This window comes from Melanaphis sacchari, unplaced genomic scaffold (assembly GCF_002803265.2).
Source record: "Melanaphis sacchari strain LSU unplaced genomic scaffold, SCAv2.0 Contig0_pilon_pilon, whole genome shotgun sequence".
In the NCBI taxonomy this organism is placed as follows: Eukaryota; Metazoa; Arthropoda; class Insecta; order Hemiptera; family Aphididae; genus Melanaphis; species Melanaphis sacchari.
Window position 1 is genome coordinate 1487187 of NW_020270366.1, and position 16704 is coordinate 1503890.

Genomic DNA, 16704 nt, shown 5'->3' on the forward strand with positions numbered 1-16704 from the left:
AACCGCTTTTTTTTCTGTAATTTGGTAGTTGGGTAGTTTGGTAGTTTGGTACTTGTTTTACTTACTGGTTAGCTGAGTTTAGACCTTTATTGGCTATCACATTTATGATTTGCCCATGACCGGTTGTTGCTTTAATAATATTAATGTACTATAATTTATAATATAATTTGTTTTTCTATAGTTAATAATTTCTTTTAACTTAAGTACTTTACAGAAATTGTAAGTAATATTTAAAATATATATTAATTATATGTTAATCTGTTTAATTATTACATATTATTTATTTATTTTTACCATAGAATGAATGTATCACAGTTATAATGAGTTATTGGAAACATTTTGAAGTTAATGTGAATGAATTAAAAGATTACTTTAAAACTCACAAGTCTGTCAAGGAATTTCAAGCGCATTCATCAAAAGTACATTCAGTTGGGTGGAGTTGTGACGGCAAACGTTTAGCATCTTGTTCATTTGATAAATCTGTGGCTACATTCACATTGGATAAAGATCGTTTGGTGAGAAATTAAATCAAATTACAGTTATTATTTACTTTTTTACTTCTTATTTTATCTGTGAGCTTTGAAAAACAAATCATGGTCCTGGATACTACAAACTTGATTGAGACAAAACCAATCAGGATAAATCGTGTGGATATTGTTGGCCTAAAAAGAACTAAAGATGATGTCGTTAAAAATGCTACAAAATGTCTATTTGATTCCAAAACCATCAGTGATGTAATTGCCAAGACAGTGATAGTTAAAAGAAACTTGATGCAATTAGAGTGTTTCAATGATGTATCTGCCAAACTAGATGTTGATAGTGTCAATGGAGAGGATAGATATTACGTTACCATTAAAGTGGAGGAATGTAATTGGATTAAAGGACATGTTAAACTTATATCTGACGCTCATTTCGACAATAACCCTGAACCTAAATTATCAACTGGAGTATCATTTTTAAACTTATTCTGCCGTGGCGAAAAATTAAATTTAATATCTGATATATACTCATCCAACAAAAAATTCTCTACTGGTAGCATTAGTTTTACAAAACCATTAATTACCTTATTTAGTCCATATTTATATACAACTGTTTTCAAGAACCATTATGATAGAAATAAATTTGGCTATTCATTTGATGAGTACGGCTTAAATGCTGGATTGAATTTAAGCCATGAATATTTTAAAGTAAACTTATTGTGGGAAGGAGTGGCTAGAGATTTAAAATATGCTCATAATGCACCATTTGGTATAAGAGAACAGCTTGGACTTACCATGAAGTCATCTGTTAAAATGATGGCTTCTTATGATACTCGTGACAGTGCTGTGTTTCCCAGTTATGGATCCCTAATACAGTGTTGTTCAGAATTTGCTGGAATTGGAGGTAGCCATGAGTTTGTAAAAAATGAATTTACCCTTCAACAAACATTTACAACAATCCTTGATTTTGCTGTTACTGGATCTTTCTCTTTTGGAGTATTAGATAAATTTGGAACATCCAGCATTTTAGATAACTTTTATCTCGGAGGACCATTGACTTTCAGAGGATTTGAAGAATGTGGTGTGGGTAAAAAAGAAGATGGGAGCATAACAGGTTCTTCAATGTTTTGGAGATTCAACACTCATTTACATGCTCCACTTCCATTTTTATCTAAAAAAAATAAATTGTCCCATTTAATAAAAATACATTTATTTATGAATTCTGGAAATGTTGGAAATCGTCTAGGAAATCTAACCAAAGACTTACAAGGACTAATCAACAACGTTCGACTATCATATGGAGCTGGTTTGGCATTAAACATCAACAATTTAATGAGATTCGAAATTAATTATTGTTTACCAGTTTATTATTCCAATAATGATTCTATTGTGTCAAATAAAAATCAATGGGGTTTTGGTTTGCTGTTCTTTTAATAGACTGATAGTAATTTATATAAATAATGGTATGTTTTTGTTATTATTTGTTATCTGTATAACAAAAACAAATTAGTTATTTCATTTGTAGTGTACTTATTATTATAGTAAAATAAAAACAGTATTTGTTGAACAAAAATGTTTAGTCTTTGAGTATTAGATTGATTTTTACCTGTCAGACAATTCTTAATAAATATATTTTAGTTAACAAAGGTTGTCAAAGCAAAATGTTATATCTGTAAATTTATATTGACATTTGTTATTGTGATTAACATAGTTATTATAAATAGTACATTTCATTTATTTAATTTATAAGTTTTTGTTTTTGAAGATGAATGTATGCAGTATGTAAAGTATACTGATATATTGGTTTTGTTTTAACTTCATTGATCATCAGTGATTTATTAAAAAAATACTCTGATTATGTGATAGCTTTACCACAATTTTTCTATCATAAATATTTGATGATAAATTATTTCTAACAAAGAAATTAAAATTTTAAAATAACAACACAAATTATTAAGGTTTGTCAACTAAATGTTGATATTAAAATTGTTTTTATATATGTAGTAAGATAGTGTTGTTTACCATTATAAATAACAAAAATATTCATTATTTTTACTGAAAACTTTTTCATGAAGTTTTTAGGCATGATAAACATTTTTATTATATTAAAATATATCTGTAGTTATAAACATTACTTTTAGATTATACCTATGTTTTTGAATATGAAATATTTTTATTGAATATTCGTCAACATTATTCATACATTTTTTTCATTTTTTTTGTTAATCAATATTTTTATTTTCATAATGGTCATTGTCAATTATATTTAAATATATCATTAAATTAGTTAGAGGGAAATTTGTGATAAACTAGGTACGTGATTTAAATATTTATTACAATATATATTAATGGGTGTCAAAGCAAAATTATATATTGAACACAAAGTAATATTATTCGATAGTTATTTTTTTTTTTGTTTTATATAAAATAGCTAAAAGTTTTCAAGTATAATTACATCAAAAAAATTAATTTAAAATAAAAGTTGGCTATTTCCTAATATATGGTTAACCACCATTTTGTGTACTGCTTAACTTAAAATAAATGTATAGTATGTAGTCTACTAATGCTTTGTGTTCTACTTTAACTAGGATATCTGAATAATTATGATTATCATATTATTTAATCTTAACCATTATATATTTTTCCTAGCATTAATTTTATAAAATTATCCTATTGTAGGCAACAGTACCTAATTGGTTTATTATCATTTGTTGTGTATTATAGTGAATCACTCTATTTTGACTTGTATAACATTTTAAAAAATTTTATAATTTATTTTTATTTAAAAAATTCCTAATGAAATTGCATAATCTTATAAATAATTATTATATGAATATTTTAATTTTTTTAATCTTTAAAAATTTAATAAAATGTGTATTAAAAACCATATATTGAGAGACTGCCTAAAAGTATTGGTTTTGCTGTACATTTTTTTTAAATTAATAAATATATTAAATTATATCCAAAAAAAAAAAAAAAAAACAATAGTTTCCAATTATTAATTGAATAAAAAAAATATTCAAAGTGTACTTTTACAATATTTAAATTAATTTTTGAAACATTGTTATTTAAGATTTAGTCTAAAAACAATTTTGATAGATGTTAATTTATCAAAATTTTCAATTAACATAACATTACAATAGTATGTTCAATAACATTTTGCTTTGATACCTTTTAAAAATAAATGCATTTTAATTTATTTTTAACTTTTAATTTATATATAGAACAAGGAATACACTTATAAAGGACATAGTGGTAGTGTGGATCAGTTATGTTGGCATAAGTTTAATCCTGATTTACTGAGTACAGCTAGCGGTGACAAGACAGTTAAAGTATGGGATGTAAGACACCAGAAATGTTCAAATACTATTCTGACCAAAGGTACATAGCTAATAAAATTTTAATTCATTTCCATTTCAATTAAATATTTGCTTTTTTTTTAAAGGAGAAAATATTAACATCACATGGTCTCCTGATGGACATACAATTGCCGTTGGAAACAAAGAGGATTTGATAACTTTCATTGATATGCGTACCCTCAAACCAATAAGTGAACAACAGTTTAATTTCGAAGTGAATGAAATGTCATGGAACAATGAAAGTGATTTGTTTTTCTTGACAAATGGTTTAGGATGTGTCTATGTGTTAAGGTAAACAAATATTACTATTCAATTTGACACAATATGATTATCTGTTTTAAAATTAATCAATAAACTATAATTTTTTCAATCTGATTGTAGTTTTCCAGATTTAGTTCAACGACATGTAGTCAAAGCTCATCCAGGTACATGTATTTGTATAGAATTTGCGCCAAGTGGCCATTATTTCGCTGTAGGCTCAGCAGATGCTTCTGTATCATTATGGGACCTTGAGAATTTAGCTTGTGTACAGACTTACACCAGGTAACTTTTATAAAATTAAATGTTCTTCCAAATTATATATGATGGCCTGTTGATAGAATTTTAATCTTCTTTTAATTAAAATGAAAATTTTCTCACAGAGACCAATGCAGATGATAATATTATAGTTTATCTATTAAATTATCTTTATTATAACTTAATTGCTATATTGCTTATAAATCAATTTCAGTAAATTTCACTATTGTTATATTCTTAAATAAAAACATTTTTTTTCATAAATTTAGATTGGATTGGCCAGTTCGAGCTTTAAGTTTTTCATATGATGGTAAAATGTTGGCATCAGGTAGTGAAGATTTGTATGTAGACATTGCAGATGTTACTACAGGAGAAAAGGTAAAATTTAATTTTTAACTATTATTATTTTTATAATTTCTTTATTTTTTATTATTATATTTTTAAATTAAGATAACTGATATACCAATTGAAGCAGCAACATTCACTGTGGCATGGCATCCAAAACAGTATTTATTGGCATTTGCATGTGATGATAAAGAACAATTTGATAGGAAAAGAGATACTGGAAATCTTAAAGTATTTGGATTTAGTTCTGAATAATATATTGGGACGATATAAACTTAAAATTAATTTTTATATATAAAATCAATAGAATTTAAATCTTTAATTATATATTATATATTAATGATGGATTTATATTACTATTGCATTATTTAAATGGTTTTTAAGCTGTATATTCCTACATAAAATAAGAATCGTTCAATCATCCTAAAATGAAATTTTATTATATAATATGTATGAAATAATAATTACAATTTATGTTAAAATATTATTTTAATAAAATATATTTTCATTATGTATATAAGAGGTAAAGTAATAAGTCAGTTTATACAACTTATACTATTGCAGCAAATTACATGAATGTTGCTGTTTTTTATATTATTTTTGAAATTATGTTTTTTTTTCTGCAATTCAGCCATATCTATCAGTATAAATATTCCAGAACTGCAATTGTTTGTTAATTAATAGACAGCAAATTTCATACAATTACATCACATTATAGTTTGAAATTTTAATAGTATGTATTATAAAAGGAGCATTCTTAGGTAATGTAAACACACGTTTTGTCATGAGAAAACCATGAGAACAATATTTTGTATCATGCATGTAATTTTATTTTTGTATAAAATTTAATAAGGCCTAGAACCACCTATAAGTATTATGCACAGTAATAAATTAATGGTTGTGATCATTTCAAAGGACCTATATGGGAAATAACTATAGTAGTTTGCATAAACCATAAACTTTTGAATAAATTATAAGATAATATGGTGAAACACTTGTATAAGGATTTCAAATAGACGCATCAGTTATTCAGTGGTGGCGATTATGTTATGCAGGCAATGTCACTATGGTTATTGGTTGCGGGGAGAAGATTAAAAGTAAAATAGTTTTATGCAGTACTACCTACTGTGGACCTGAAATCCCGACGTCTGTGCTAATCAAGTATATTTTATAAAATAACTTACATAGTTCTTAATTAAACCATTATTGATTCCTCTACCTATTATAATACAAGAAATCTTATTATTTTTTTTTTATTGAATATTTTAAGGTTTTAGCTTATTAGAAATATGATATTTACGCATAATTTAGTTTTTTTCAGTTTTCTTTAACAAATTTACAAAAATCGTAACATAAAATTATTCACAAAATTTAATTTAAAAAAAAAAGACCTAATATCATTAACGTCGTATAAATATTGACAATATTGTAGGTACGCTTTTTCCGTGTTGTAGGTAACTTCGCATTCCTCGTCGCTAATTACAATCTCTGTAATATTGACTTATTATTTTGTTTTTATTCAAGTAATATGGATCGGATGCCATTTAAATGGAAGCGATATAGATAATTATATGATAGAAAAGAATAAAATAACGAATTAAATAATTCAGTTCAACATTTTTTTAATGCATACTTTTATTCACGTAAGTACCTACCTTAGTACCTATACCTACTTGTGTGTCTTGTGTTAGGCTTTTGTTATAAAGTAAATGTAAAAAAATTATATGTTGTATTAAAAGCTATAACATGTTAAGTGTTTGGGTATCCACTACCCTATCTATATCTGAAAATTGTTTAGGTTTTCTTGGGAAATTTTTTAAAATATTTACCTATATATTATTGTTTGTAAAATGTTTTTATAGATTTAATTTTGATTTTGGTCTTTTCTCTTTTCGTATTTCAGTTACTGAGTACTGACCTAGCTATATACAACAATACTAGGTGTATGATAACATTGGAAGAAATGGAGAAAGCTTGTCAAAGATTTAGTTCTGCTAATAAAAAATTTAGTACCTATTTTAGCAGACACTAAGCATATATAATTTTTAGCCTTTAGGTATGAGTAGGCCCCAGTGAGGGAGCTTTAGTCCATCCAGAAAGTTTGGGCATCGAACTGTTTGCATTCATATATGACAACGTATATGTAAATACGTATAGGATAAATACGTATTACGTACCTACACTATGTATATGTATATAAATATTCAACACAATAAATAAAGGTACCTTCAATATATTTTTTAAGCGTCCGTATGTATGCGATGTACCAATAGGCAATATGCTATAGAGTCTTTAGGCTAGAGATGACCAAAATAATTGTAGGTAATGATGTGCAAATAAATAGATGTTTTATTTAAATTGTATAATTGAGTAGGTAACAATAATATATCAATCGTAACGTGATGTGACAATTAATAAGGCTCGTGTGATACACTATATAATATAGGTACGCCCGAAGCCCCAAAATATATATTATTACAAACTGTTTTCGACGTTATCGAGGGCATCGACGACAAACGCGGGCAGTGCAAACGCCGCTTTATGAATGTCAGTAGTGTAGTAACGCAACTTCATATCTTTTCGCTGTTGGTTAGTCAACTGGTACACGGGGTTTGCAAAGTTTGTTTTCTGCAAAACCAAGAAGAAACAAATTAAACATGATAAACGCATCTATCGTATCTACCTACGAAATCAAAGTGATAATCAGTAGAGGTGACAACATTAGATAATAAGAATACTACATACGGTTATTTATAGGTACGTTGAAAAATACGGTAATACTATAGATCAAGGGTCACCAAATGGCGGCCCGCAAACAAATTTTATCTGACCCGCAGACAAAGAATGAGTAACATATATTTATATATACATAAAAAAAATAAATAATGTAGTGTTCATTACATCCAATGTACTTAGAATTTTGATGGCCCGTGAAAAATTTTCAGATTCCTAATGAGGCCCTTTAACAATATTAATAGGTGACCCCTGTTATAGATTGTTTTATTTAGTGTACGAAGGAAAATACCCACTAAACTTACACTCTACACCAACGGTTCTCAACCTAGGGTTTTAGGGTATTTCGAAAATATTCATATGTTATTAAAAATGAAAATTTGTGTCACAAATTAAAACTTAACCATCAACATATCTAATAGATAAAACGTATAGAATGTAACATACAATTTTTTGTTATTTTTTATTTAAATATTTTAAAAGTAGTTATGTGAAAAAGTTTAAAAATTATAATGAGGGGTATAATCTAGCAAAATATTAAACTTAGGGGTACGGAACGAAAAAAAGGTTGAGAACCGCTACTCTACAGGACAACACCGCAATTTAAACTAAGCAAATAATATTATTTTGAAAATAAATCTTTTCAAAATTAAATAAAACTAAGAGAAATTGGTGTAGAGACTTAAATATCAATTAGCTAAATATGTAAGGTAAATTTAAATTCAACCTAATCATGTCATAAAGTGTCGTCATTGGGTGGCTGCTTTTATCACGTTTATGTCAAGCTATATTATATATTTCCGCATGCATACTTATTGTAATAATTTATTTACAGATTGAACGCTTTAAAATAAAAAGTTAAAAAAAAAAAATAAAACTATATGAAAGTAATAATTGAATAAACGTAACAACCATTCACTTTTATCTACAGATATTAATAGAAAAAAAATACTTCGATGAGGTGTCTAGGTCAATAATGTCAATTGTCAGAATAGGTACAACTCTACTTATTATCAAATCGAATTATGATTAAACTAATAGTCTGTCAGTGACGCTGAGTCGTTTTAATATTTTAATTTTATGATAAGGTAGGTAGGTTGGTAGGTACCTACCTAATATACGATAAACCGTAATCGCATGTACGCTCACAAAATAGGTACCCACCTATATATATTAAAAGTATAACTGCAAAAAAATTGAATTACCTATTAAATTATTTTAGCCTTAAGTTGTTCCACGTTAACATAAAATATAAAGGTACATACGAAAACATCTATCTGCAACCATTGTGAATCGTTCTTTTAAAATTAAAGTGTTTTTCGTATACATTTAATAATATGTGTAAGATACATAAAGTGATTCACTAAATTGTATACTAAACGCCTAAATCCCTTTTTTTTTTATCAAATAAGTAATGCATTTATTCAAAATATAAATGTTCTAGTTTTAAATACAACTTAATACCATATTTTCAAATTCTTGAGAATTTTCGTACTATCCAAGAAATGTCTTCCAGAGATATTTAACTTCTGTTTTTTAAATGAGAAACCCCTTTCCTTTTCTACTGTAAATTATTTAGTAGACAACTTTTCTGAAAATTAAATTTAAAACTTAAATTTGTATATTAAGAATAATCATAGGTTTAAATTGTTTAGAATATTGGGGACTATGATTATTTGAAGTTTTTAATAAAATTGTATTTAAAATTTATTAAACTTGGACGATTTATACAAATTATAAATATTGACAGGTGAATTGAATATAAACTAAATATTTGTAATTTGTAAAAATGATCCAACTATAGTAAATACTAAATACTATATCAGGTTTAAGTATAAGGTACATCTAATTTATATTGTTCTTCATAAAAACATTTAAATAACTGTAAAATTGCTCGTTGAAATTCTGAATTAGATACCTACATTTTCAAAAAAAAATGTTAGTCGAATAATTTATAGTAAAATTGGGAAGATAAGTTCTAATTTTAAAAACAGAAGTTCTTATCTAAGTAGGTATTATAAAAATCTCAAGAACTTAAAAATATGATGTTTAAGTATCTATAAATTAAAAAATTTCCAAGGTCAGTATTTGAATAAATAATTCATTATTTAAGGAAAAAATCCCGACAAATTATTACTCTGTATATAGGTACACAATACACAAATATTTATATGCATAAAGAATAATATTTACATTAAAATTAAATTACGAGTAGGTATATATTATATAAGGCACATAGTATGTTAATATCGGTTAGCAGTGTAAATAAAGTGTTTTTATTAATTTAATCATAAAAGGTTTTAGACATTTGTCAAATCGCATAATCATAATTTATATTATAAATGTGCAACGTACTTATTATGCGTGTAGATATGTAGGTACCTTTAAATAATACTGAAGTATCTCTTTGACTCTTTAGTCTTCGTATCTCGTATGATAAAAATTCAACACCTACCTATCTATAATACCTATTAAATACATATTACTCTTGTTGGTCGACAACAGATGATTAGACAATCGCGATGTTCACAATAATAAAATCAAAATAGATGCAAAGTTTAAAATCCACATATTAATTATATTTCTGCGTTTATCGGACCTAATACTAATTATTAATCTTCGCACATAAGGAGAATATTATTCATAAATCTATATACGTGTATCTACATGTATATACGTCGGTAATTTATTATTATAAATTTGTATTATATAAATTATTTTTATCTATGATATACCTCGTCAAGACTACCGAGTGCGAAACCGATCTGACCCGCCGGGTATGTGGACACGTAGGAGGTAGCATACGCCGCCTTGGCGAATACTTCTTTGCAATGGTTGTACATTGACGTTGCGTTTTTCAAATGTCCCCAGAAAGTATCAGCTTGTGAACACACAATTCCGCCAGGTCGCAGTGCGCGTTTCATTAATTCAAAGTACGATTTTTGGAATAGCGAAACAGCTGGGCCTATGATTCAAAAAAATAAAAACTAATCAATAAATAAATACATGAATATGTAAGTAAATATATTATATTTATGGAAAAAATTCAAAAATATAATATAAAAAATTTTATACATCTACCGCTTAAAATCATATTACACTTTTCGATTGATAAAATTGTTTTGAGTAAATGTTATATAAATAAGTGTTGTTATAACTAAGTAAATAGGTACCTACTTCAAAGTCACTACGAAGTACGAAACAGATTATTCAAAAATCGCAATTTTTATATTAATTCCAATGTAACAAAAAGTAGATAAATGAGTACCTACCGTTATATTATACATTAGGTTTCGAGTAGGTCACTATAATGGTTGTTTTCTATTTGAATTCAGTATGATGTACTGTCATTATGTAGGAAAAAACGATTCTGAGCTAAGTGAGCTGACGTCAATATCATTAAGTATATTTTATTATGTATTTTTTCTTTTAATAATTTATGATGAACTATTAAACTAATTTTTTTTTTTTAATAAATCAAAATTATTATTCAATTTTGTATTAATAAAGCATGCAATAATTTTTTTTAAAAATGTATAAAATAATTTTAATGAGATAAATGCAACCCACCCCTAAGAGCTCCCTATACAATTTCTGGATCAGGGGGATAGTCGTTGAAATTTTCGCTCTTAAGCCTGAATTTTTAAGTTATATAACTAAATAAATCATATTCGTGTATATACAGTATATTTATTATATAAAGTACCAATAGGATCAGAAGAGTCAGTTATAATGACGTCGTAGTACTGAACGTGTTCTTCCATGAATTTGAAACCATCAGCTACGTGCAGGTTGACTTTGGGATTGTTAAATCCTTCAGCCATGAACGGTAAATATTTCTTGGACAGTTCAATAACACGGTCATCAATTTCAACTTGATCAATGATTTCAACTAATGGGTGTTTGGCTACTTCCCTAGCAACCCCTCCATCTCCTCCGCCCACGATGAGCACCTGTCAACGAAAGACATAAAGACTTAAGACAACCGAAGGACAAATACGGAAATTATAAATACAATTTCAATTCATCGTATAAATACCAACCCTCTGAGGTTTTGGATGACTGAATAACGGCAAAAATGAAATCATTTCTTGATAAGAATATTCATCGAACTCCGTGCACTGAATCATGCCATCGAGTACCAATACGACGCCATGTGATTTCCTTTAGACAAACCAATTATTTTAATTATTAAGAGACGAAATTGTAGTATATTATATTTTATTACTATATCGGTGTATCAATAGCTGTACACAGGTGTCAAATGTTGCGAATAAGAGGATTTTGGGTACATATTATAGTAGGTATCTACATATTTATCCCATAGGCATGCGCAGACTTCTGAGTCAGGTATGGCTAAATTTAATCTAATTACCCCCCCCCCCACCATCACAGTCAAACAAGAAAAAAATTATGCCTATGAACAACCAGTACATCTTTTATCGTATAAATATCTATGATTTTGATTTGTTTTGTTATCAATTTTCTACGGCTATAATGCTTTATTACATTTTTAGGTACCAACTACCCAACTACTTGTAAAAAAAGGCACAGATGGAGCTAAAGGCCAATCAGCCCTACCCGTGCGCACGCCTATGTTTATCTCATATTATAGCATGATTGACCAAATTAGGCCAATAGTTTCTATATTTTATATCAACTATTAAAACATTAATTATTGCCTACACATTTATTTAATATACGTTTAATAGGTATCTATTTATACTATAAACTACAAAGGCATTAATGGGATATATATTATACATTTATATATTTATAATTAATAATAATAACAATTTAATTATTTATATTTTATGCATATATATTTGTATGCAGGTGAAAATGGAACTATTATTATATACGTAACTACCTATGCACGAATATACTACGAAATGCCAATACTAGCTAAATCCTAATAATTAGCTTCAGCCACGCCAACATACATACAAGCATAATATAAAAAGAAATAAGAATTTTTATTATAAAACTGTTCTTAAATTAATCAAATATACGTTTAATGTTCAAAAAGAGAACGTAAAAACAATAAATAATTAGTAATTGCTATTTAAATCAATCAAATCTTATCTATTTTTTATTTTATTTAAATAAACCAATGTAGATAATAGCTAAACATATACCTACGTACCTAAATAATTATTATTATATAATATATAAATTATTTTATTTTCACAATCAAGTTTTATTCCTCAATTTTATGTCTTAATTAATACAAATATATATATATTATTTATCTACTTTGTTATCATCAATAGTGTACTATTATTAATCAATAAACGTCAGTTTTGACTTAAGAATTAAGATTACACACCACTTAACAAGTCTTGAGTTGTTAGTTAATTGTTAATATTATTATTATATGTATATAATAATAGATTATATAAATATATAAGTAAGTACTTACTAACGATTTGGAGTTTTTCTATCGTAGTTTAATATCGAGGTCTTAAAAATTGTGTACTATAAATTTGTCTTATAAATAACAACCTTATAACCTTTTGCCGATACCTAATGTATTTTTGTATTTATATTTAAATTATTATAAGTAGTTTTTAAAATTGCATAGTTTTTTTTTTTTTTTTTTTATATGTATTATTATTATTAATTTTTAGATTATTCTATAACTTCATAACAATATTGTTTACCATTTCTCATTAAATATTAGTATTTGATAAAATATATTACTTAATTGTTTCTAAATTGCTTTAAACTGGACAAATTAATTTGCTCATATGCAGATGAGAGATGAGAATATGAAATTATCAGGTGGCTTGGTTGATTATTTATCAATTTTGAACATACAAAACGTAATCCAAGATTGTGATGATATAAATGCTTACTTTATAAAATAATATAATGTATTTCATAAAACTATAATTCATATGATACGAATGTCTCTTAAAATCCAATAGGTACAATGTACAATGCAAATATAATTTAATAAAATCATTGATAAATCGTAGAAAATAAATATTACATATTTATTCAGAGCATTAAACTCCAAACAATTTTACAAAATACATATTATGTTCCAATTAGATTTAGTTGAAATGGTATATCTTGCATAGCACTCCACTTCAAATAAACACACCAATCAATTACAATTTGATACATAAAGATTAAAAATATCGCAGTTAATACAAATATCTTGTATTCTTGTACATATAAGAGTGTTTTTTTAACGATTAACAATAATCTGTAAATTGTTTTACAAATATATCAACTACCTATCTATTTACCATGGTACAATTTGAATTTTTGACTTTGAAGGAAGGCAAATGTGTTTTCTTTGTAGGTTTATACAAATACTGAACAATATAAGTGCGAGACGTATGCGATTCCATTTGTTCTTATAATATTATCTGTATTCAATGTAAAATTAAATTAATTATAATAACCATCCTTATTTTTTGAAGGCTTTTTGAGATAAGTACGTATGAGATATTGGCATGTGAATCGCGGACGAACCCTTCTATATAATCTATCTATACAATTGAAAAATGTGTATACATTGTAAATATAATTAAATGAAAAAAAAAATCCCTGCAATATATTTCACTAAACTGTGTTTATTTTTTATATTTTAACAATTGTGAATATCTACATATAATTATACATATTTTTTAAAAATATTAAAATTTCTCACAGTAATAATAAGATTTTTAATTTTTACGCATTATAATTGTATGGTATGTCTACAGACTACCATGTTTGAATATAAAATGGGTAGGTACACGCAGGGTGTGACATATTAATTATTAACCAATTATAGGATGCTTGTTTTGGGAAAACTTCGCATGAATAATTATTATTTTAATACTAAATATTAATAGATACTAATATTTTAATCATATATATGTGCTATCAAAACACTTTCAAGTTCTTATTTTATAGAATGTAAAGTAAAAAATGTATGTGTAATGCGTGTGTGTACCACTACGAAGCCAACTCTGGTTTAATTTATTGTATTATATCATATTTAATAGGTACATATATACTGAATACAGACATGTTTAGAGGTTTAAAGCTATTTCAAAGATCTAGCGACTAACCAAGATTAAATTTTTTTGATAAGATCAATAAAATCAGTTTTTTCACTATGTTAAAAAATCCTAAAAATGTGTTTACAATTAAATTTGCTGGTCAGTCCATTGCCAGAGTAGCCACACACGTAAACGCATGTCCACGTTTTTTTTAACACGTACATACTACATACTGCTCTAATTAATTAAATTTTACATACTCAATGATTGACTAAGCATAATTTAAGACAGTTATAAATATTATATCCACTACTTAACATAAAACACTCATTATTTTAAAAAACTTCAATAGTTAAAAAAAAAAAAATTTTAAGTTTTTTTTCCTTTTTAAGACAATATATTTTAGATACCTACACATATTTAAAATTTATATGAATGGAGTAATAGACAAACATTTTACAGTTTACCGCCTCTGCACCAATCCATATTGCTTATCTAAATCTCGAATACTTATAGGTAAATAGGTTCTAGGTTATAATTCATAAGTTACTCAAAATTTGTTCTATACATTTCAAAGTATTTTGGAACTAATTTGTTTTTGAATAAAGAATTACAAAACCTTTTTAAAAAAAAAAAAAAAAAATATTATTTTTAAATGACTTGAAACTATGTAAAATAAATATAGGTTATGAATGTTACATTAAATAAATATCTAATACCCTATTTTTAAAAGTGCTTTTATTTATAAAATATAATAATACCACAATAACAATGTTTTAACTATATTAATAATAATTAATAATATACATTATACTTATAGGCCTTTATTAGGTCTATACTACAATAGTAGAGTCTGTCTATAATAGGTTTAATACTACAATCGTCTTTAATATCAGAAGATTAGTTTAATTTATATTTTAAATTAGAAAATTATATATTTAAAAACTTATTTTAAGGCTTAAGGATATAATATGATCATTAATAAATTATAATCATGTTTTTAACGATCACAGAGCATATTCAAAAAAGATGTCATCTTTCCCCCCACCACGATAAAATCGATTGACCGCCAGTGCTTTTATTGTTTACGTATATAGGAATGGTACGATCAACAAAATTAAACAGTATAGGTAAAAATAATTAATAATTTATATACACACATGACGCGTCTATATAGAGTACATCGATTTTTATGTACATTGAAATATGAATCGTTTTAATTTATTAGGTAGGTATATATTATGTTACATAGGTTAGAAATAAAATGGAGTAAATAAGTAAATATCTGAAATACTAAAAAAAGCGTAGGTTAGGTGGAACTCACGTTTTCAATACTAATATCTCCTGGTACTTGGACTGTTCCTGGTGCAAGACCTGTTCCACTTCCATGGAAAAACTTCTGCCCGGCAACAGGTCCGTGAGTTCGCTGAACCATCCGGTCTTCAACTTGTTCATGTTTGAGCGCCGGCGACGACTTACGAGTTCGTTAGCTGAGCAAGCGAGCGCCGGACGTCTGGACGGCGTGGAGCGTACACTGTAAGTGCCGTCGGTGCTCGGTAGTCGGTACGTCGAACCGCCTGACCATATCTACTATAATTATGCAATACACGCCTCCTTATCTCCGGCGACCTTGAAATGTGTAGCGTCCAATCGGCGTACGAAACAGCGGGTATTTAATGTTTATCATGTATATAAAACGATGTACCTCTTACTTTATGTACATAAATATACTTGATATAATACAAGTAATACAAGTCGTGCCTATAGGTATATAGCTAGGTACCTCGAGACTCTTGGCACAATGTAATTGCGTTCGTGTTTAAAGCACAAAACGTTTATTTTTTTCGTGTACTTACCGTAATTTGTTTTGAGAAATGAAACCTTCTTGTTTTTTGTTTATGTTTTTATTTTGTAAATTACAAGTAGGTATAAAAAATAACAAACCGTGTATTTTTTAAAATTATTTTTCTCGACACTTCTTGTCTCTTGCGTAGTTGTAAAAGAGATTTTTTCCATTTAAAAGTACAAACAGTCGCGAAAAAATAGATTAGTTTATGTAGGTTGTAGGTACCTAGTAAGTAGGTACTTAACATTATATTTATTTGTTAAACGTAATTTCTTAATCGGGTAATCCGTTACAGAAGCTAATCAATAAGTTAAAATGTTTAATTGATAAAATAAATAATATGGATAAAATAGAATGGAAAGCAAAGTTTTTTTATTACCTACTCATATAAAAACAGGTTTTAATTTAGATAGATTAACTTTTTT

The 16704-nt window shown here is 26.7% G+C and overlaps 3 protein-coding genes across 3 annotated transcripts; 2 read left to right on the top strand and 1 right to left on the bottom strand.

Moving 5' to 3' along the window:
• Positions 1-31: 31 nt before the first annotated feature.
• LOC112596742 (THO complex subunit 3) lies at positions 32-4999 on the top strand. The gene is made up of 7 exons (XM_025342525.1): positions 32-219; positions 300-515; positions 3704-3860; positions 3925-4129; positions 4220-4381; positions 4624-4732; positions 4805-4999. Exons 2-7 carry the CDS (start codon positions 321-323, stop codon positions 4952-4954), a joined length of 978 nt encoding a protein of 325 aa, XP_025198310.1. The 5' UTR covers positions 32-219; positions 300-320; the 3' UTR covers positions 4955-4999.
• Positions 509-1931, top strand: LOC112596735 (sorting and assembly machinery component 50 homolog B-like). Its single transcript, XM_025342520.1, has one exon. It carries the CDS (start codon positions 594-596, stop codon positions 1911-1913), a length of 1320 nt encoding a protein of 439 aa, XP_025198305.1. The 5' UTR covers positions 509-593; the 3' UTR covers positions 1914-1931.
• A 2029-nt stretch (positions 5000-7028) lies between the features above and the next one.
• LOC112595939 (spermidine synthase-like) lies at positions 7029-15992 on the bottom strand. Its single transcript, XM_025341353.1, has 5 exons — positions 15758-15992; positions 11476-11596; positions 11139-11385; positions 10168-10397; positions 7029-7327 (listed from the first exon to the last, which is right to left on the bottom strand). Exons 1-5 carry the CDS (start codon positions 15886-15888, stop codon positions 7175-7177), a joined length of 882 nt encoding a protein of 293 aa, XP_025197138.1. The 5' UTR covers positions 15889-15992; the 3' UTR covers positions 7029-7174.
• Between the last annotated feature and the right edge of the window lie 712 nt (positions 15993-16704).

Coding starts and splice junctions, on each gene's coding strand:
- LOC112596742 (XM_025342525.1), top strand. CDS start 321: ATGAGTTATTGGAAACATTTTGAAGTTAATGTGAATGAATTAAAAGAT. Junction 4,382..4,623: donor TGTGTACAGACTTACACCAG/GTAACTTTTATA, acceptor TCATAAATTTAG/ATTGGATTGGCCAGTTCGAG. Junction 4,733..4,804: donor ATGTTACTACAGGAGAAAAG/GTAAAATTTAAT, acceptor TTTTAAATTAAG/ATAACTGATATACCAATTGA.
- LOC112596735 (XM_025342520.1), top strand. CDS start 594: ATGGTCCTGGATACTACAAACTTGATTGAGACAAAACCAATCAGGATA.
- LOC112595939 (XM_025341353.1), bottom strand. CDS start 15,888: ATGAACAAGTTGAAGACCGGATGGTTCAGCGAACTCACGGACCTGTTG. Junction 11,386..11,475: donor GTCATCCAAAACCTCAGAGG/GTTGGTATTTAT, acceptor TTTCGTTGACAG/GTGCTCATCGTGGGCGGAGG. Junction 7,328..10,167: donor CACTCGGTAGTCTTGACGAG/GTATATCATAGA, acceptor TTGGTTTTGCAG/AAAACAAACTTTGCAAACCC.